Source organism: Theropithecus gelada, chromosome 18, assembly GCF_003255815.1.
Source record: "Theropithecus gelada isolate Dixy chromosome 18, Tgel_1.0, whole genome shotgun sequence".
Classification (NCBI taxonomy): domain Eukaryota; kingdom Metazoa; phylum Chordata; class Mammalia; order Primates; family Cercopithecidae; genus Theropithecus; species Theropithecus gelada.
In genome coordinates this window covers 51758004-51781272 of record NC_037686.1, presented here as the reverse complement: position 1 = coordinate 51781272, position 23269 = coordinate 51758004, and the positions used below count along the sequence as shown (strand labels likewise).

The following is a 23269-nucleotide window of genomic DNA, read 5'->3' as shown; positions in this document are numbered from 1 at the left end:
CTAAACTCATACATCTTCCTGATATTGAATGTTATGGGCTGAATTATATCCCCAACAAAGTCCTATCTTGAAATCCTAAGCCCCACTAATTCAGAATGTGACTGTATTAGAAGATGGAGTCTCTAAAGCAATAATTAACATTAAATGAGGTCATTGGGGTGGGCCTTAATCCAATATGACTGTGTCCTTATAAGAAGAGGAAACTTGGAAACAGAAGGAAGAACATGTAAAGACTCAGATGTTTTGTTTTATTATTAATATTCCACTCTGACAACAGTTAAATTGGATGACTGGAGGACTGAATATTGATGTTCCCTCTAAGGAAAGTGATTTATCATTATGATTCAAGAGCGCAAAAGACATTCATGCCCTTTGACCTAGTAATTCCCCTCAAAGATATATATTATACAGAAATATCAAAGTTGGAGACAAATCCAGGCACTGATAAATATTTCCATGAAAATATTTATCAAACCATTATTTACAAAAGCATAACATTGGAATAATCCCAGTATTAAACAATAGAAGGTGTACATAAATTATATATTTTATTCATGGAATGGAATGTTATGCAGACATTTAAATTATGTTGCTTTAAAAATAAAATAATATAGGGAAATGCGTGTGTCATAAAACTATTGAAAGAAAGATACTAAGGTGTATATACAGAATGCTTTCCTGTATCAAAAGCTGGGCAGAGCCTGGGCAACATAGCAAGACCTCATCTCTTTAGAGAAGTTAAAAAATTAGCAAAGTGCAGTGGTTCATGCCTGTAAGTCCCAATCACTTGAGAGATTGAGGCAGAAGGGTCATTTGAGCCCAGGAGTTGGAGGCTGCAGTGAGCTGTGATGGCACCAGCTCTCTATAGCAGCCTGGGTGACAGAGTGAGACCCTCATCTCTTAAAACAAACAAACAAACAAACAAAAAACTGGGCAGAAAAAAAATCAGAAGGATAAGCCCCAAAATATTAGCAGCAAATTCTCCTTCCCTTGACTGACAAAGTGGAACTGGGGTGATTTCCCCCCGTCTCTGAACTCCTAATGTTTTCCAGTGTTTCTCAAATTGAACATATATTTTAACAAAAAAGAACAATAAATTTTTTAAATATGGCATGAATAATCCACAACTATAAGTCTCTCCATGAATTATTGAGGCCTTAAGGTGTTTCTAAAACTAACAAAAATTAAGGTGATAAATATCCAATGTGGGAAAGCTGGTGCAGCGATACATTGCTGAGGGTGTTGTAAATTACTTCACTCTTTCTGGAGGGCAATCTCACAATATGTGACAAGTGCCACAAAACTGTTCCTACCCTTTGACCTAGCAATTGCACTTGGAAATCTGCCCGCATGGAAGTAACTAAGAGAAAAAGTAGTGTGTTCAAAGGCATGCATTGCAGTGACATTTATAATCATGAAAAATTGGCCACAATCTAGACACCCAGCCATAAAAATGGTAGATAAACCCTAAAACTGACAAGTATGCAGGTTATGTCAATATGTGGCAATGTTTATAAGAACAGTTAAATGGAAAAAGCTGAGCACTAGATATTACATGCACACAATGATTGTAACTCTGCAAAACACACTGACTGGAGCAGGATCAATGCTGGAGGAGAATGCGGAAGAAGGCAAACAGTAGAGGATTTGGTATTTACTTTTCTGTAAAGTTAGTTTCCTACATTTTAAAAAGCGGCTCTGCACAGAACTGGGACACTTTCTGAGGGTTTTGTGAAAGATGAGGAGAAAGGCTTGTCCCAATCAGACTCACTTTGCATGGATGAAGATGATCACTGGTGTGGTGAGGTGGAACTGGAAGTCATTGGCAAGGTACCAGGTCCAGCCATTGCACTGAAAAGAGAGCAGCAAAGTTCACTCTTCCTTCATTTACCAGTTCTGCTCCACACTCTCCACCTGCCTGGACTAGGAGGCAGAATTCAATAGGTGGGTGGGGGGAATTTCCATGGGAAGACAAAGGAAATTGAGTTAGAGATACTCATATTTCACATCCCTCATCTTGAGCCTTCTACCAAGCCTGGATGGCAGGTATTATTGCTGCCATTTTACAAAATGGAGATTCAGACACATTTTCTCTTTTGTTTAAAAAAGAAAAATGGCCGGGCGCGGTGGCTCAAGCCTGTAATCCCAGCACTTTGGGAGGCCGAGATGGGCGGATCACGAGGTCAGGAGATCGAGACCATCCTGGCTAACATGGTGAAACCCCGTCTCTACTAAAAAATACAAAAAACTAGCCGGGCGCGGTGGCGGGCGCCTGCAGTCCCAGCTACTCGGGAGGCTGAGGCAGGAGAATGGCGTGAACCCAGGAGGCGGAGCTTGCAGTGAGCTGAGATCCGGCCACTGCACTCCAGCCTGGGCGACAGAGCGAGACTCCGTCTCAAAAAAAAAAAAAAAAAAAGAAAAATGATCATAGCCCATCTCCTAGGACAGTTGTGGGACATGAACTCTGTCACGTTACAGGAATGTAAGAGTTTCTCATCATTATGGTGCAGTTGGAAGTCAGAGGGGTCAACGTTTTTCTCTTTTCCTTGCCGCTCCCCATGCCCCAACTCTAGGTGGAAAGAACAAGTTCATTTAGAACCAGGGCTTGGCTCCAGATGATGTTTTGTGGAGAACCCCAGAGTTCCCATGGATGACTGACGTGGGATCGCCTGGCCAAAATGAGTTCCACAGACGGTCTGTGCTTGTGCCAGATGAGATGGTTACCAGTGTTTTTTTCTTCAGTGTGAGGAAGTCCCTGAGGGCAATTCTCTCCAAAGGGCCCTGGCACTTCTGCTTTCAAGAATCTAAGGTGGACTGTACCTCAAAAAGGCCACTGGCTAGTATCCTTGCCACTGCTTCCTGCAAATGGCCCAAATCAGTTTGCATTGGGGAAAACAGCCCAGATTATCCCCCAGGGACCCCATCACAGCCAGGCGGCCCCCACCTGCGGGCAGGTAGATGGTGATGCAAGCCTGTCCGTATGGCTGGGCCTTTGCAAACGGAAGGCAGCCATCTAGTTAGTGAGTTGCTATATGCAATGATTAGGGCCCTGCCACGCTTTAGCGATTCCGTTTTCAGCCTTGATTTCAAGGCATATGTGGAACTGGTGATATAATTTCATTACAGCTATTTCACTTTCACTTGCTTCAAATTCATTATGAGGAAACTGGGGCTTTGGAGAAGCCAAGACATACATAGATCTTGTTGCTCCAAAGCAACTCGGTCAGGTCTACTTTGAACTTGAGTAGAATCCAACATAGTAAGGGTGTGATGCAATGTCCCATTGCAGTATAGACTCAACAGACAGAGGTGAGGAATCTGTCCTTTCCCAGTTGGGCAACATGGGCTGGCACAGGAACAGTGATGGGGCAGGGTCAGCTGCCTCCGGGACATGTGCCAGGATGGCTGGCCCCTTGCTGGCCACTGCTATGCCCCCCTCCCTCTGCTGTTCACAGCGGCTGCCCCTGCATAGCCTGGCAGGGTTACACCCACCCCATGACCAGAAGCCATCCCCCACTCACACAGCCCACCTTCCTACAGCATCACCAGTACTCCAGAGAAAACACCAGAATCAGGTTGGCCCTTGGAAAGTTCAGCATACCGATTGAAGAAATGAGACGCCAGGTTTGCACCCTTCTGCCTTTCCAAAGCCAGCAACTCGAGACTCACCGCATTCTTGACCGACACAAAGTTGTTTAGTAACAGCAGATTTGTCCACCATGCTTGCCGGCAGTTATCCCAGTGGAATTTGGGCACTTCCCAGAGAGGTCCCCAGGGAACAAGAGAGAACAGTCCAACCAACAAGCACACTGAATACAGGTGAAGAGGCTGCAACCTGGCAGGAGAGAGCCGGGAGAAAGAAGGTGACTTTCCACTGGAGTCCCTCCAGTCCCCTCAGCGGGCACGTGGCGGGTGGGGCATAAGGTGCTCTAAAACAGATTGTACTGTGGGCAGCTGCCACCCAGCCACACCTCAAACGCTCAAGCATCCACAAGTTCAAGATCACTTACTGAGCACCGATCATGTACCGGCTCAGGTGCTACTGCTGCAAAAATACTGCTGTTTATTTCTCTTTTTTTAGAGACAGGGTCTCACTCACTACGGCCCTGACTTCCACCTCCTGGGCTCGAGTAATCCTCTCACCTCAACCTCCCAAGTAGCTAGAACTGCAGGCGCATGCCACCACGTTCCACTAAAAATACTGTTATTTATTGAGCAAGTCATATAGGCGAGCCACTGTGGGAGGAGCCTGCTAGAGATTTCTAAACCTCAGAACAATCCTGCAAGGTAGCTGTGACCTCCCTTTTATGAAGAAATTATAGCTAAGAAAAGTTAGGGTGACTTACCCAAGGCCACCAATCATAGCGCAGTAGACACCGGTTCATGTTCTTTCCACATGGCCTCACAAGATGAAAAACTCTTTCTCCCTTCCCTCCCTCCCTCGCTTGCTTCATTTCTCCCCTCCTCACACCCTACCTCCTCCAAGCAAGATCTGAAGCAGCTACAAAGGGGAAGAATCAGGAGTAAGGTGTCTAGACCAGCACTGTTCAATAGAAACAGGATGCAAGCACGGCTGCCCCCAATTTTACACTTTCCAGTAGCCACAACTTAAAAAGAAATAGGTACAACTCATTTTACTATTATTTATTTAGACCAATATATCCAAAATATTATCACTACAAACATGTACCCAATATGAAACATTGTTAAGAGGCTATTTGACATTCTTTTCCCTTTTACTGAGTCTTCAGAGTCCAATGTGGGCTTTGCACACATAGCACATCTCAACTGGCCACTTACCTAGCGGCTATTTGCTGGACAGTGTGGGTTTAGAGTTTAGAAGTGAGATGGCAGTCTGGAGGCGCATACAATTCTGGCATGGACTCTGGATGGGCTGGGCTCAGAGCCCTCTTCTAAAAGAATATAACTAAAAATCCAGGGTGGTTTTGGCTCAACTAGGGCAGAACAATGGCCCAGCAGTACCTCCAAACATCTGGGTGAGAGGGTGGGGGCTGGGGTGGCATTGACAGATGGGAAGTAGAAGGACTTGGAGCGTCTCCACTTAGAGGCGCACCCCCAGCAGAGAGGGGCTCAGCACCAAGCCTCTGGTCTGCACCCGGGGACGGAGACCATTGATTCCCCTGTTCTCCCCACAATGACAGCGTCCTACATAGAGAGTGTCCGGTGGGTGGGAGGGTGGTAAACATTCCAGGAGAGGGAGTGGAATTGTTGATCAATGTGATAGAGAAAAGGCAGGCAACTCTGTCAAGACACAGCTTCCCAGATCTGCTCGCCTGCACGTTTGCTCAGGCGACAACCTCCCTGGGTCCTAGGCACTGGGTCCTGCCATGTTTGCCATCTGACCATGCTGCCCTGCAGCTGCCCCTACAAGCCTCCGGCCTCGCCTTTCTGATCATCCTTCCCACCATCTGTCGCCTCCCCTCCCCGGGGAAAGTAGTCTGCGCTGCTCCCTTCAGAAGCAGAGCAGAAGGGAGCGTTCCCCTGCCCCCCACTCCAGGCAGCATCCCTCACCTCTGCCAAGTCCCCCCTCCCCAGGGTGCTTGTTAAAATGCAGACTTGGAGTCTGCAGGCTGTTGGGTGGGCCACGCCTTGAGTATCAAGCTTGTCTAAACTTTTCACACTGAGAAAATCATGTAATGTCTCCTCTTTCCTCTTGTCTAAAAGGGAAACGAGGGTTTCTGCTTTCTAAGATTTTTTGAAAATCTAATGAGATAAACAAGAAAACAGTTTGAAACATCTAAACCACCCTAAAATGTACACGTGCTACATTTTTGTCCAAGTTTCCAAGAGAATAAAAGTCCAAGTGGGTTTTCAAAGATTAAAATGTGGGATACTGGCCAGTGTGGTGGAGGGGTGAGAAGCAGGGATTCTCATACCTGGTGGGTGGGAAGGTAAATTGGAAAATGCACATTACGATGTTAAATGCCCAAAACCCCTAATTCCACCTGTAGGCATTTAGCCCACAAACAGGTCTACACACGTGCACAAAAATATATACAGATTGTCCCATTGTCTAAGACAGCAAAGAATTACCTCCATGCCCACTAATGGGGACAAGTTAAATACATAATGGTACACCCCACTGTGCCGTACTGATAACCTTTAACATCAGGGATGTGGGTCCTTGTGTGCTAATAGAGAAATAGGCCAATTCTGTATTATAAGTGAACACATCACATGCAAACAGTGAAGTATACAGTGCAATCCTACGCGCGCTGGAGAAGAACAGTGCTTATACGTACATGGAAAGTTTCTGCAAGAATTCCTAAGAAACTGGCCGGGCGCGGTGGCTCAAGCCTGTAATCCCAGCACTTTGGGAGGCCGAGGCGGGTGGATCACGAGGTCAGGAGATCGAGACTATCCTGGCTAACATGGTGAAACCCCGTCTCTACTAAAAAAAATACAAAAAACTAGCCGGGCGTGGTGGCGGGCGCCTGTAGTCTCAGCTACTTGGGAGGCTGAGGCGGGAGAATGGCGTGAACCCGGGAGGCGGAGCTTGCAGTGAGCCGAGATCGCGCCACTGCACTCCAGCCTGGGAGACACAGCGAGACTCCGTCTCAAAAAAAAAAAAAAAAAAAAGAATTCCTAAGAAACTTAAATACAGGTGTCCTGCGGGGAGTGAGACTGGAAGGGGGACCGATTATTTTAGCTATAACCTTGTGTTATAATTAGACATTTTTATCACAAGGTATAAAAAAAAAAACCCTAATTTTTAAAATGTAGCTGCTAGTTGACATAACCAGGCAGTTCCACGGTTCTAGAGCTTTACTCTCTTCCTTTCCTGTTAGATAATCTCTGTCCTGACTTACCCCTAGAAGTTAAGTTTAGGGAATTTATAATCACTTGCAATAGCTCCCAAATGGTCTCCCCCTATCTGGCCCCTACAGCCATTCTCTGCCCTGCAGCCAGAGTGAGTCTTGCAAGATGTAAATCTCCCCATGCCACTCCCTTGCTGGGATCCTTCAAAGCTTTCTGTCTCAGAACAACAGGGAGCCTCCTTAGGGCAGCCCCCGCCCATCTCTGACCTCATTCCTCCCACTGTCCACGTGGCTCGCTTCACTCCACAGAGCACCTTTGGGCTCTTTGAGGCTCTTCAGACACTGCGACGCCCCTCCTTTCCCAGGACCTTTGTGATTCGGTTTTCCCAGAATGGACCATTCTTCCCCCACAGGATTTTCTTTGCTTAGAACATTCCTTTACTTTCTTCTAGGCTCTGGCCAAAAGTCACCTCCCATGACTGCCCTTCCAGAGAAAGCCTCCACCTTGCTTACTTCTATTGATTGATTGATTGCTTGAGGCAAAGTCTCATTCTGTCACCCAGGCTGGAAGGCAGTGATGCAATCACAGCTCACTGAAGCGTCCACCTCCTGGGCTCAAGCAATCCTCCCGCCTCAGCCTCCCAAGGAGCTGGGACCACAGGCACGTGCCACCACACTGCTAATCTTTTCTATGTTTTGTAGAGATGAGGTCTCACTATGTTGGCCAGGCTGTTCTCAAACTCCTGAGCTCAAGGGATCGTCCCACCTTTGCCTCCTGAAGTGCTGGGATTGTGAGGCATGAGCCACTGCAGTCGCCTCTTCTCCAAATGATCACTTTGTAGCAGCCATCCTCCCTGGCCTAGCATACATTTATTTGCATGCTGCAACTTCAAATTGCATATTCATTTATTTATTGTCTGCCTCTATTCACTGGAATGTAACCTGCGGGCTGGAAGGCACCTTTGCATGGCTTATTAAAACTCTATTCTCAGGGATTAGGACAGTGCCTGGCACAAAATGGGCCTCCAGTAAACACAGAATGAGTGAGTAAACAGATGGTCTGACCCCGTCCTCCTGGAGATAAGCAGACAAGTGATAAGTGCTAACCAGGTAGCATCAGTGAGTTATACCAGCACACGTGAGAACCTCAAAATGGCCAGGAGCATGACTCTTTTGTCACTGGGGTTACCTTAGTGAGGGTGAGTTTGAGTTGTGGGTTGGTGACAGTTCCCTCCATTTTCAACACAGTTTTTTCCCAGGTTGGACTGATTGTCTCCCTAGCTGCTACTCTGACCTGCCTTCCTTCCAGAGTTCCCCAGCTCAAGAATGCCAGCACCACCTGCCATGTTGCTCAAGCCAGAAAATTCCTGAGTCCTTGATTTCTCCTCTCTCCATCCCCACTGCCAATTGCCAGTGAAAACCTGCTCTCCTGCCCAGATACTGCAGTAATTTACTCACTGGGGTCCTTGCCTTACAAGGCCTCACTACCACCTCACTCTCACCCCGTGCTCCTCCTGCCCCCACCGCTGCTCTATCCACCTTGGAAAGAACCCCTCTCTGCTCAATCCCCAGCTCCAGACTTTTACCCCACAGTAGGTTTCCCAAGGCTGGACGCAGTGGCTCACACCTGTAATCCCAGCACTTTGGGAGGCCAAAGCAGGCAGATCTGAGGTCAGGAGTTTGAGACTGTTCTGTTTCTCAATCAATAAAGGCCAAAATGAGCGAAGAAAGTGGCAGCCTTTTATTTGCAAATATGCATACACTCTCGGACGAGGTTCTCTGGTCCTCAGGTGTGGGGGGGGAGGGCCAGGGAAGTCGCGCTGGCGCTCTCGGGTAATGTTCTCCGGTCCACAAATGTGGGGGCGCTGAAGAAGTCACGCCAGCTCCTGCTGGCGGCGGACTTTTATGCCTGGGAGCTGGAGGGGGAGGAGTTTGGGGCGTGTGTGTAGGAGTGGCTGCTTGAATTTCGGTGTCCCTGGCTTGACGTCATTCTGCGCAGGCTCAGTTGATTTGGTTCTTTCCCCGGGCGCGGGAATTTTTCCCGGGTGCGGGAAAATCTGTGATGAAGAACCCGGAAACAACAGGAACTGCGCCATCTTGTTCACCTTCCTCCATCTTGTCCACCTTCCTCCATCTTGTCCCTTTTCCCTCACCCAGAGACCAGCCTGGCTAAGACAAGAAAGCCTGTCTCTACTAAAAATACAAAAATGAGCCAGGCATGGTGGTGGAACCCTGTAATCCCAGCTACTCAGAAGGCTGAGGCAGAAGAATCGCTTGAACCCAGGAGGAGGAGGAGGTTGCAGTGAGCCAAGATCATCCCACTGCACTCTAGCCTGGGCGACAGAGAAAGACTCCATCTCAAAAAATAAATAAATAGGCTGGGCATGGTGCCTCATGTCTGTAATCCCAGCACTTTGGGAGGCCAAGGTGGGCCTGAGGTCAGGAGTTCAAGACCAGCCTGACCAATATGATGAAATCCCGTCTCTACTAAAAATACAAAAATTAGCTGGGCGTGGTGGTGGGCGCCTGTAATCCCAGCTACTCGGGAGGCTGAGACAGGAGAATTGCTTGAACCTGGGGGGCGGAGGTTGCAGTGAGCTGAGATTGCACCATTGCACTCCAGCAAGAGCAAAACTCTGTCTCAAAAAACAAATAAATAAAATAAAATAAAATAAAGTTGGTTTCCCAAGCAGAACCCACCATACCATTAGATCCCCTGCCCCAACCCCCACCTAACCCCTCTTAGTATTCATCACCATGACCCCTCAGCCTGTACGCCAGCCTCTCACCCCCAGAAAGCCTCAGGGCAGGACAGGCTGCTTACCCCAGTGCCACACACCCAAAATATTATTGAAATCATAAGCCTTCTGTCCTTCCCTGGAGAAGGGTTAGATTTTATAAAGCTTGGAAGAAACCACAAAGACCGTGGTGAAAAGAAACCAACAAAGGTCTATGCCTTAGCTTGTCCCCATTCTTCACCTATTTGATGGAAAGCTTAAAAGGTATAAATAACAACCACACTAATAATGATAGCTTCTACTTATTGAGGGCCTACTATGTGTAAAGCACGCTTCCAAGTTATTTACATACATTATCTCACTGAATCCTCACAAGAGTCCTATGACATGTCACTATTCTTCCCATTTTAGAGATGAGCACACTCAAGCACAGAAAGACTGAGACACTTACTCAAGGTCACTCAGCTGCTGTGTGACTGAGCCAGAATACATGCTCAGCCGTCCAACTACAGAGTCTGCACATGCCCACTGCATTTCACTAGCTCCAAATATTATGACAACACTCCTCTTCCTATTTTGTGACAGTGTGGAAACAAGATGAACGTGAACCGGGAGTCAGGAGTGCTGGCTTCCAGCTCAGCAAATAACCACAATGTAGAAAATATATCAATGGCAGGGTTGGATGACATGAGCTGAAGTTTCCTTTTGTCCCTTAACTTTGTTGTTTCTGTTTGTTTGTTTGTTTGCTTGTTTTGAGACAGGGTCTCACTCTGTTGCCCACGCTGGGGTGCAGTGGCACAATCTTGGCTCACTGTAACCTCCACCTCTGGGGTTCAAGTGATTCTCCCACCTCAACCTCCCGAGTAGCTGGGATTACAGGCGTGTGCCACCACGCTCAGCTAATTTTTTGTATTTTTGGTAGAGAAAGGGTTTCACCATGTTAGCTAGGCTGGTCTCAAATTCCTGACCTCAAGTGATATGCCCCCCTCGGCCTCCCAAGGGCCTCCCCAAAACGCCTGGGATTACAGGCATGAGCCACCGTGCCCGGCCCTTCTGCCCTTAACTTTGGTTGTCTCATTCCATCACTGCCACTCTGCTACCACTGATTCCATATTCTGCCCCAGTGTTGGAATCCCTTCTGCATCAACCAACTACACATTCCTAAAGAAGACCATTGGTCACGCGCGGTGGCTCACGCCTGTGATCCCAGCACTTTGGGAGGCCAGGACGGGAAGATCACGTGGTCAGCAGTTCAAGACCAGCCTGGCCAACAAAGTGAAACCCCGTCTCTACTAAAAATATTATATATATATATATATCTCTTAGCCAGGCATGGTGGTGGGTGCCTGTAATCCCACCTACTTGGGAGGCTGAGGCAGGAGAATTGCTTGAACCCAGGAGGCGGAGGTTGCAGTGAGCGGAGATGGCGCCACTGCACTCCAGCCTAGGTGACAGTGCGAGACTCCGTCTCAAAAAAAAAAAAAAAAAGAAATCATCATTCTTCTTGCCTCCCTCCCAGCAGAATGGCCACGGCCCAGAGCTTCGACCAAGTTCCTCTTGTGGTCATGTATCGTTTTATTTTTATCATTACCATTAGCACTCTGATTTACAGGATTGAATTACTACTAATTTGCAGACAAACAAATTTTCCTGTTGAATACAGATTCCATGGAAATCTGACAGTGCATTTATTGAACTCTGCTGCCCATCAGCTGAGGACTAAGTATGTTTTTGCCAGTGGAACATACCAGTTTTCATGGTATTTGTCCCAGTAGAATTTGAACCATGTTAAACCAGCTTAAATCGGCTGTATTTAGGGAAGAAAACTATTTCAGTTTACTTTTCTTTGGAAATTCTTTTAAAAGAGGGTTAAAGACAGAAAACTAATAAATTATTACATAGCAATGAGGAATTGAGAAATTATGTAAATAAACCTACTGTCAGGCCTCTGAGCCCAAGCTAAGCCATCATATCCCCTGTGACCTTCACGCATACACCCAGATGGCCTAAAGCAACTGAAGAGCCACAAAAGAAGTGAAAATAGCCTTAACTGATGACATTCTACCATTGTGATTTGTTTCTGCCCCACCCTAACTGATCAATGTACTTTGTAATCTCCCCCCACCCTTAAGAAGATTCTTTATAATCTCCCTACCCTTTAGAAGGTTCTTTGTAATTCTCCCCACCCTTGAGAATGTACTTTGTGAGATCCACCCCCTTGCCCGCAAAACATTGCTCCTAACTCCACCGCCTATCCCCAAACCTATGAGAACTAATGATAATCCCACCACCCCTTGCTGACTCTGTTTTTGGACTCAGCCCACCTGCACCCAGGTGAAATAAACAGCCTTGTTGCTCACACAAAGCCTGTTCGGTGGACTCTCTTCACACAGACACACGTGACACCTACCTTGCCAGGCGACTGAGAAAGTATCTGAGTATGACTTTAGGGGTTATTCCTTTGTCTGAATTCTGATGCATCTTTAAAAATGACCTTGCACTTAACCAACCACTAAAAGAAAAAGAAGAATTGTCACAGGAATTACTTATCAATAATACAGTTCACTGATTGATTCATTTGGTTGTCCCAATCTGGATAGAATAAATTATGAGGCATTAACAAAGCATCTCCAAGTCTTAAAAGAATTTTTTTTTTTTAGATGGTGTCTAGCACTGTCACCCAGGCTGAAGTGCAGTGGTGTAATCTCGGCTCACTGCAACCTCCGCCTCTCGGGTTCAAGAATTCTCCTGCCTCAGCTGGAATTAGAGGTGCCTACCACCACACCTAGCTAATTTTTGTATTTTTAGTAGAGACGGTGTTTCACCATGTTGGCCACACTGGTCTTGAACTCCTGACCTCATGATCCGCCTGCCTCAGCCTCCCAAAGTGCTGGGATTACAAGTGTGAGTCACCGCACCCAGCCAAAAACAATTGGTTTGTTCTTGCTCATGCTGCATGCCCAGGTTCACAGAGCAGCCACCGTCTGAAACCTCACCAGTGACCATGGAAGATGACAACAGCCTTCTGGAGGGCCACAAACTAGCAATGAAACTGTCTAATCTAAAAGTGTCACGTTTAAAGCTCTTAGCATAAGAGTTTAAAGCACTTAGCATAATGGCAATACCAGGTACCACTTGGTCAGAACTAATGATGTAACCCACCTAATCACAATGGGGCCAGGAAGTGGAATGTTGCCAGGTGCCCAAAAGGGAGGGAGACAGAAAGACTTGTTGACCACTATTAACAACCACCATTGGGTCTTTTGAAATAATAACACCAAGGCTTTCCATTTGTGTAGAAGCACATGACTTTCAAAGTACTTTCGCCAATGAGATTGCTTTTCCTTCTCCAGTCATACCAAACTACTTTGCAAAAAATGTTTGTTGGCCAGACCCAGTGACTCACACCTGTAATCCCAGCACTTTGGGAGACGGGTGGATCACCTGAAGTCAGGAGTTCAAGACCAGCCTGGCCAACATGGCAAAACACCACGTCTAATAAAAACATAAAAATTTGCTGAGCGTGGTGGCATATGCCTGTAGTCCCAGCTACTCAGGGGGCTGAGGCAGGAGAATCCTTTGAACCTAGGAGGCGGAGGTTGCAGTGAGCTGAGATCATGCCACTATACTCCAGCCTGGATGACATAGCGAGACTCCATCTCAAAAAAATAAATAAATAGTTGTTTGTTGAGTGAATGATTGAATAGATGAATAAACAGCTCTATTAGGTGAAAAGGAAGATGCTATCATTCCTGCTTCTCTGATGGGAAAAGTGAGACCTACAGATTATTAAGAGGGTTGCCCAAGATCGCAGAATTCTTAACCAACATACGCTGATGACAAATTCATTACCCAGAATGTGCAGCTAAAGAAACCAAAGTGATGCCTTTTAATTGCAACTGGATGGTAAGCAAGTATGTGAGTTTCTCAACCTTTTGACATTTGTACCAGCGATCCTTGTGGGTGTTTCCCTAAGGAGCTAATGTATTTCCTATTGCGAAACAAAGCCGTGGGTTGGGTGGGACTTGGAAGGGATCAGGCAGGGTTGGAGAATGTCTCTATTCTCTGCCTGCCAGATTTTCCTTTGAAAAGCAGCAACTTGGACTCATTAAATAGGAACAAAATTTATAGAGACATCTAAAAGACAGTGCTAAGAGGGGGAAGCAGGGCAGCCAATTCTGATTCCGGCCTCCTCTTAATTTCAGGAAAGGATAAATCAGGGCAATTCTTTCTTTTCAGAGTGACTGGCTCCCGCTCTGCCAGCACGGTTGCTAAGCAAAACCTGGGCCTCGTTGTGTGTGTGGGCATGCACCTCCCGGCTTGCAAGTTCATCAAGAGAGGGCTACAAGAAAGGCTGGCAGGAAAACAGGCTGTAAGCAAGATAACTAGCTCCACGGGGCTAAGACTCAAAGACTTGAACACACTGCAACAGAGAAGAGCACGCACTAGTGATAGATGAAGTCAGCCCGAGAGGTAGGAGAGGATTACAAAACAGTCGCCAACTAATTATTCTTCAGGATAATCAGAAGGCTTTGGTTTTGCTATGTAAATATCAGTGACAAAGTGAGTAAGACATGGTTTCCTTGTGAAACAAGCTACACTTAAGCTCTAATTCTAACCTTACTAGCTGTGTAGACTTGGACAAATCACCTCATTACTGAACATCAAGAAGTTTCTCATCTGTAAAAATGGGGATGATATGTGTACCAGTTTTATAGGTTTATTGTGAGAATTGCATGGGATAAAAGATTTCAAGCTCTTAGCATAATGGCAATACTAGGTATCACTATTAATAATGGTTCCATTGTTCAAAAGAAAATGTGAACCTTTGAAAGTAATACAATAAAAACTGAAGGAAAAGGAGAAAAAGACAGTCACGGAGACTGATGGTGAGAAATGGAAGCAAACAGAGATAAAGAGAAAAGAAATGTACTTCTCCGTCTCTAGGCTGCTGTCAGAATCTGCCCGGCTTCCGCCACCTCTGTTGGCCTCAGCTCTTCCTGCCCGGGCTCACACAGAGCTTTTCAGGCTTCCGCAGGCACAACCCGGAGAGCTTCTGACAGTCCAGACTGCTGGACCCATCCCCCCAGAAAGTCTGATTCAGTGGATCTGGGGTGGTGCCCAAGAATTTGCACTTCTACCAATTCCAGGTGATGCTGGTGAATTTGCAGTGGGATGGCTGTCTGAGGACCACTGATATAAGGCAAGGCATGGCCCTCCCTGACCCCAGACCAATCCAGGTGGCAGATATGTCATCTTTATATATTTGTAGTTTTCTGGGCTGTTTGGTATCTCAATAGCCTTGGCCTGTGCTTTAGCTATCTCAGGACTGACCTGGTGGGTTCTCTGGTGTCTCCGATTCCCGCTGATGACCCAGAGATAACCAGTGGCCTTTCGTGCCCTCCATCTTTCCATCCTAGTGACAGTCTCCAGATTGAGTTTGGCTTCGGTGCCTGCCATCCTGATCTGTCTGTGCCGGTGTCCCTCCCAGGGCTTGGACCCTGCCAGTCAGTCCCATCCCAGCATACAGTCGTTTTTGCCTGGCTTATAGGGAACAGAGTTCTGGTCTTTGCCTGCTGCCCTGTGGGCAGACCTCCCCGTTCTCCAGGGGCCCACTCCCGGTCTTCTGCAGCTGGGCTTCCTCTGCCTGGTGAGACCCAGTGCTGCCCTCTTGGAAAGTCTGGAGCCCAGGGTTTCCCGTATCACTGCTGGTTTGCTGCATACTGTGGATCCTGAGCCTGGCCTGTCTGGGCTATTTGCCACCTCCTAGCATGATCCTTAATGGATAGGTCTGAGCTCATTCTGCATCCCTCTTTCTCAGCATTACCGCAAGAAACTATCACACCAGATTCTGGAGATAAGACAAGAAATCATTCATTTCAACAGTGACTTATTGAACATACTCTGTGGCTAGCACTGCCTCAGTGACCTGGTGACACAGCAGTACATAAAACAGAAAAACAAACTTTATGCCTTACATTCTACTGAAAGGACACAGACAATTAATCAATCACAAATGGCAGCTATAGTATGTGGATAAATAGAAAAAATGAAGTCTAGAAGGCTGGGTAGTTGCACTTCAAAGAGAGGGGACGAGGAAGGCTTTGCTGTGTAAAAACTTGAAGGAGAAGAGGAATCAAGCAACCAGGCTGTTAGGGAGGTAGGTGGCACAGAAGGTGGCTGGTGATTAGTAATCCCTTACCATTGTTCTGTGCAGCATGGGAGCTAGTTCTCCCCTAACTGGGTGGGTCACACACATTTGAATTTAATGACTTTTTTTTTTTTTCCAAGACAGAGTCTCACTGTTGCACAGGCTGGAGTGCAGTGGCACGATCTTGGCTCACTGTAACCTCCGCCTCCTGAGTTCAAGCAATTCTCTTGCCTCAGCCTCCTGAGTAGCTGGGATTACCACGCCCACCTAATTTCTGTATTTTTAGCAGAAACGTGGCTCCGTCATGTTGTCCAGGCTGATCTTGAACTCCTGGCCTCAAGCAATTCGCCTGCCTTGGGCTCCCAAAGTGCTGAGACTACAGGTGTGAGCCACCATGCCTGGCCTTAGTGGCCTTTTTTAAAAAATGGGGGCACTTATGAAAACATTGCTCTGTGGCTCTTGTAGTTTGGCCGACAATAGCATCTCCAGCAGCCATCAGTTTGCCCCTTTCTCCTCAGTCATTCTCAACATACCACAGGTATGTCTTGGGTCCCTTCTCTTTTAACAGCCTTTCTTTGTGCCCCGTACAGAGTCCAGCTCCACTCCATTTCTTTGCTCCCTAAAACAGCAAAACATCTTGAAAGAGTTGTCCAAAGTCATTGTGTCTACATCCTCCCATCCTCACCCCATCACTCCCCCAGACTTCCATGTCCACCACGCCACTGACCCTGCTCCTGACAATGTCACCAAAAGGCTTCTGGTTGCCAAAGTCAAAGATTGTTTCTTTACACAATGAACTCCCGGAGCGCTGGGCCCCGCTGACCACAGCATTCCTTCTTGAGGCGCTTTCTTCTCTTGGCTTCCTGGTCCCCGCAGTGTCTGACTTGTGCCCCATTTCACTGGTCACTCATTCTCAGACTCCTTTGTGGGTTCTTCTCAGCTTCTAAAGGTTGGAACACCAGAGGTCCTGGCCTTCAGTCCCCATCGGTCATTCCATTCTCCTCTTAATGTGATCAGATTCAATACTGTGGCTTTAAATGCCTCCTGTATCCCAAGGACTCCAAAATTTACATCTCCAGCCTTGATGTATCCACTGATCTCCCGACTTACGAATGTCAGCTACCATATCACAGTTATGATATGACTTATGAATGTCAGCTACCATATCACGAGTTATGATATGACTTAAAAATAAATGTCAGCAGTCATATCACAAGTTATAATATGACTTACGAATGTCAGCTACCATATCACGAGTTATAATACGACTTATGAATGTCAGTTACCATATCGCAAGTTATGATATGACTTATGAATGTCAGTTATATCACGAGTTATGATATGACTTATGAATGTCAGCTATATCACGAGTTACGATATGACTTACGAATGTCAGGTACCATATCACAAGTTACAATATGACTTATGAATGTCGGCTACCATATCACAAATTATGATATGACTTATGAATATCAGCTATCATATCACAAGTTATGATATGACTTATGAATGTCAGCTACCATATCATGAGTTATGATATGACTTACAAATAAATGTCAGCCATCATATCACAAGTTATAATATGACTTACGTATGTCAGCTACCATATCACGAGTTATGACTTATGAATGTCAGTTACCATATCACAAGTTATGATATGACTTACGAATGTCAGCTATATCACGAGTTACGAGATGACTTATGAATGTCAGCTACCATCTCACAAGTTACAATATGACTTATGAATGTCAGCTACCATATCACGAGTTATGATATGACTTATGAATATCAGCTATCATATCACAAGTTATGATATGACTTACAATACGTCAGCTGCTCACCTGACATTTCTACATGGCTGTCTAAAAGGCCTCTTCATCTTAATTCATCCAAAACAGAAAGCTCGGTTTTCCCTCCAGACCCGGCTTCTCCTCCCATCTTTCCCATCTTAATGAATGCCGTCACCATCGACTCAGACACTGAAACCAAAACCTAGAAATCATCCTCAACTCATCTCTTTTCTCACACGTCACATCTGATGCATCAACAAGCCTCAGCAATTCCTCATCTTAAACACATCCTGAATGTGACCTTCTTTCTTGATTCCAGCCACCACCACCCCAGCCTTACCATTTCTCATCTAAAATAGGGCAAATCGATCCTCATCGATCCTGCTTCCACTCTTGCCCTTCTTAGGCGCATTACTCACATAGGAGCCAGAGCGATCATCTTTCCAATAAATCAGATCACATCACTGTCCAGATTAAAACAAGCTCTCTTACTCCTTCCCGTTCCACCAAGACTGAAGTCTAAACTCCTTAGTGTTGTTACAAGGTCTCCCATGGTCTACCCTTGCCCTTCTCTTGGGTTTTCTGCCACTGTTCCTCACCTTCACTAAGCTTCACCCTTCTTTCTTCTCCCTAACAAGGCTCCCCGGATCTTGCCTGAGCACGTTTGCACTAATTGACCCTTTGCCTGAACTTTCTTATCTCAGTTTTTCCTATGGCTCCTTCTTGCCATTCTGGTTCCAGCTGAAATAGCACCTCTTCCATCAGACAAGCCTTCTCAGACCTTTGGAAGTAGATAAAACTGGTTGCACAGGCTGGGTGCAGTGGCTCACTCCTGTAATCCTAGCATTTTGGGAGGCCAAGGTGGGCAGATCACCTGAGGTCAGGAGTTCGAGACCAGCCTGGCCAACATGGCAAAACCCCATCTCTACTAAAAATATAAAAATTAGCCAGGTGTGGTGGCAAGCACCTGTAGTTCCAGCTACTCGGGAAGCTGAGACAGGAGAATCACTTGAACCCAGGAGGCAGAGGTTGCGGTGAGCCGAAGTTGCGCCACTGTACTCCAGCCTGGACGACAGAGTGAGACTCTATCTCAAAAAAAAAAAAAAAGAAAAAGGGGGGTTGCGCAATATCGTAAATGTATCAAATGCCCGAAATTTTACACTGAGTGGTTAATTTTGTTATGTAAATTTTACCCCAATTTTTAAAAACAAAAATTAGAATTTTTCATGAAGATTAAATGAGATACTATTTCAAAGTGCTTACCACAGTGCCCGACACTTCTCAAACAATTAAGAAATTTTACCTCTTAATAGTTCATATAAATAAACATAACTTTCTGAAACATCATGCCATTTTCTGAATTTTTCCCATTTCGCTATAGCGAGAATTCAGAACTTCATCAAGCACCTGTACTACTCTGTAGGTCAGACTTTGAGAAGCACCGAAATAAACAATCTTGATGAATACAATCAATGTTTGTAAAAGGCCTGTGTTATAGAGCCATCGTAACTCATGTAATAAACAGAAGGTACAGTGGAGAATCTCTTGTGACAACAGTACCGTCTAGAAATGGACAAAGGCCCAGGTGAATAAATGTGGGTCATTCAGCTTTTCTCATTAGAGTGAGAATGGTAACACATACGCATACACACATCCCAGAACAAACACCACAAGCCCCACAGCAGTGAAAACGTAGTTCGACCTTATTACCTGATCAGGAAAAATGTATCAACTCCAAGATAGAAGGGACCGCTCCGAGAGTAAATGTACAGTGGGTTTCTAAGCACTCTGCTTTTCCATTCAAGCACATTATCTGTAACAAACATTAAAAAGCAGTGTCTTTTTATTTCATAGAAGAAAATCATGTGATTTCTCTTTTCAGAAAAAGCAAGAGGAACACCTTCAACTTTTGGTTGTACCGGGCAGGTTTTAAGAATCACTATAGGCCGGGCCGATGGCTCACGCCTGTAATCCCAACACTTGGGAGGCCAAGGCAGGTGGATCACGAGGTCAGGAGTTCGAGACCAGCCTGGCCAACATAGTGAAACCCCGTGTCTACTAAAAATACAAAAAATTAGCCAGCCGTGGTGGTGGGCGCCTATAGTCCCAGCTACTTGGGAGGCTGAGACAGGAGAATTGCTTGAACCTGGGAGGTGGTGGTTGCAGTGAGTCGAGATCATGCCATTGTACTCCAGCCCAGGGGGTAACAGAGTGAGACTCCGTCTCAAAAAAAAAAAAAAAAGAAAGAAAAAAGAAGAAGAAGAAGAATCACTGTAATTCATGTAGGAGGAGAAGTTAGACTGGGAATAAAAGGTGGTGACTGAGGTCCCTAACGGTCGTTCAGGAGCTTTAAGCTCCTTTATGCACTCACAGTGGCCACAACCCCCTTGGACTGTAGCACTACCTATCATGGGCTGGTACAGATCACCCAGGAGGCTTCTTCAATCTGCGCTGGGCTGTGTTTGCCCCCTGTTTAGAGAGTACCACTATTATTGATAGGAGCGCTTCAGGACGGTAGCAGCAAGAAGAAGGTGGAGAAACACTGATTTGATATTAGTGGACCATTTTTATTTATGCTTGTCTGCTTTTCAAGGAAAAATAAATGTTAGGTCCTGGCTTCGTTAACCATGATGAGAGAGAACTCGGCTTTTTGGATAACGAAAATACAATACCCAGGTATCAGTATTCACCTGGCAGCCAGGTGCCTGATTTGTACCTAGAGGGAGTGAAATGAGCCACTAGACACTGGCCTGGAAACCTTACTGATGGGAGGTCACACACAGTGTCTCTAAAACAGAAGGAAGGCTGCTTGTGGGAAGGCTGCCAGACCCCCATCCTTTGGCCACCATGATCCCGCCATACCAAAGAGTGTCTCTTCCCTGACTGCTCCCAGAGTAAAGGCTCATCAACTCTCCGCACCCAAAGACAGCCATGCAGTCATCTGACTGGTATGTCCCGAGATGATCCACAGAAGACTCAAAACACGAATGCCATTCAGTGCAGAGCAGGTGCTGCCTGGTGTCTTTGTAGTCCAGATGGCTGGCACATTCTTCTGCCAAGAAAAGCACTCCAGAGCATGAACCATGGCTCCTAGAAACCCTGGGCAAGAGCAAAGGTGTTACTGTCCACCCTGACTGCCAGGGTATCCACACACCGCCCCGCAACAAGAACCAAAGTGCAATCCACAGATCTTGGCAGTTACACGGAGGCTGTCTTGCTCTGACCGTGGGCTTCTCAGCTCAGCCTCCACGGTTCCCTCTTGATCTATCTGTGGACTTTCATACTTAGTATCCCTCCCTTTTGAATCTTGACTTTCGCTAACAGACTTGACCTGAGTTTGGTGCCCCACATGCTTTGTGCAGAATACGCTGCCCAAGCTCAGGCCCCAGAGATGCCAACCCCTGACCCCAGTCCTGCTTGACGAAGAGTTGAGGGAAGGAGAACGCAGACATCAGTAAGAATCGATGTGATCCACAAAGCAAGCACTTCACGTGAAAGAACACCCCTGCAATTCTGAGGACTAGTTGCTTATGAATAATGAGCCGGGCATGGTGGCTCACGCCTGTAATCCCAACACTTTCGGAGGCCAAGGCAGGTGGATCACTTGAGGTCAGAAGTTTGAGACCAGCCTGACCAACATGAAACCTCATCTCTACTGAAAATACAAAACAGTTAGCTGGACGTGGTGCGCATGCCTGTAGTTCCAGCTACTCCAGAAGCTCAGGCAGGAGAATTACTTGAACCCAAGAGGTGGAGGTTGCAGTGAGCCAAGATTGCACCATTGCATCCTAGCCTGGGTGACAGAGTGAGACTCCATCTCAAAAATAATAATAATAATAATAATAATGAATAACGTAGGTCAAAGTATAGGCACAAAAACAGAGGGACTGGTGGCACAGGAGCTTAGGGCACAGGCCATATAGCCAGATGCTCGTGGCTCTGATTCTGTCACTTATCAGCTCTGTGACCCCCCTGGCAAGTGAATTAACTTCTCTGTGTCTAAGTTTCCACATCTGCAAAATAATCAAAGTAGATTTTATAGGATTATCATGAAGAACAAATAAGATAATGCTTATAGATCACATTAAACAGAGGCAACCCACAGTATGTACTCGTGAGAACACAGCTACTACTACCACTATTTTAAGCCCTATCACTTTAAGAATGGTTAATACCATCTTCTTAATTCATTCCCATTCTTAAAGAATTTAATGTTTACCTATTCTGAGAACCAAGCAAGTGTTTGGAATTGCAAAACAGGGGCCTCCAAGCTCAAGCCGGCTCCGAGAGACTTCCATTTCTACCTGGACAGAGCCCCATGCCTTCAACATTGTGGGCACAAAGAAGTCTTTGCAGAATTAAAACTTATTCACAAATAAGGTCTGGCCCATAATCAAGCTCTGAAAATCTAAATCAGTTTCTTAAATTGAAGAATTTAATTACCTAACATTTTGAATTTCCAGCCGTGAATACAAGTATTTCCATTTAAGTCACTCTTTGTGATTGCGTCTCTGTCTGAAGTCACCACACCCACCCTTTTCATTCACAGGGGTTTTCACTCAGAAATTGGCCATAAGTACAGCACGACAGCCTCCTAGAGCTGATTCACCTGCTCCTCCTCAGTTTCCCGAGCAGTGAAGAGATACAGGACCCGGGCTCTGCCAGGTTTGGCCAACTTCTTTAGCCTCCCTGAGCCTCAGTTTCTTCACTTTTAGAATGGGCATCATTTTGACCAGGGTTGTAATGAGGATTCTGGAACATCAAATATCTGGTTTGATGCCTAATGTGGCAAGCTAGTGCTCAATATGTTTGTTATTATGTTTTTCTGTCTAAATTCTACTCGTGAATGAACTCACCCATCAGCGGTTTATAAAGGCTTCTGAAAATAACTGCTCTAGGGGGAAGATAACCTCTCTAAGACTCCCTTAGCTCATCTGTAAATGGAAAGTGTTATAAACCATGAGGACGTGGAGAAGATTGGATGAAACGATGCAGGCAATCACCGGTTCTCAAAGTGGAGGTCTCCCAGCCAGCAGCTTCAGCATCACCTGGGAACTTATTAGAAATGCACGTTCCCAGGCCCCACCACAGACCTATGAGGTCAGAGTCTTTGGGTCAGGGCCCAGGAATCTGTGCTGTAATAGTCATCCAGGTGACTCTGATGCTCGCCAAAGTTTGAGACCCATTGGTTGTGACAATGCTCTAAAAAACCTTGCAGCCACTTCGGCTCTGTTCAATCACAGTGAGCCCACTTTTTTTTTTTTTTTTTTTTTTTTTTGAGATAGAGTCTCACTCTGTCGCCTAGGCTGGGGTGCAGTGGCCGGATCTCAGCTCACTGCAAGCTCCGCTTCCCAGGTTTACGCCATTCTCCTGCCTCAGCCTCCCAAGTAGTTGGGACTACAGGCACCCGCCACCTCGCCCGGCTAGTTTTTTGTGTTTTTTAGTAGAGACGGGGTTTCACCGTGTTAGCCAGGATGGTCTCGACCTCCTGACCTCGTGATCTGCCCATCTCGGCCTCCCAAAGTGCTGGGATTACAGGCTTGAGCCACCGTGCCCGGCCACAGTGAGCCCACTTTAAACAACAGGCCATTAAGTAAGAGCCCTGATGCCCAGGGCCTGAATCCATAGCTATGTATGTATGTCATGAAAACTTCCTCATACATTCGCTCATATTTTTCTCTTCTAAATAGCAAAGGACAGGCTCATGTAACAGGAAACCATTCTAAGCAAATGCAATGGTTATTTGGAGGATAAAGAGTCAGGAATCCAAATACCCAACTTAGCTCCAAACTTCTAGAAGACACGGTGGTC

General features: G+C 46.1%; 1 protein-coding gene across 1 annotated transcript in view; it reads right to left on the bottom strand.

Annotated features, from left to right (window-relative positions):
• Positions 1-23269, bottom strand: part of LOC112611610 (O-acyltransferase like protein) — a 75847-nt gene that overhangs the window by 14694 nt on the left and 37884 nt on the right. The window contains exons 6-10 of the mRNA XM_025365571.1: positions 20378-20557; positions 19169-19271; positions 11928-12029; positions 3670-3835; positions 1772-1851 (exon numbers count right to left, since the gene is read on the bottom strand). Coding sequence (XP_025221356.1) covers positions 1772-1851; positions 3670-3835; positions 11928-12029; positions 19169-19271; positions 20378-20557 — 631 coding nt within the window. The remainder of the gene's footprint in view (positions 1-1771; positions 1852-3669; positions 3836-11927; positions 12030-19168; positions 19272-20377; positions 20558-23269) is intronic.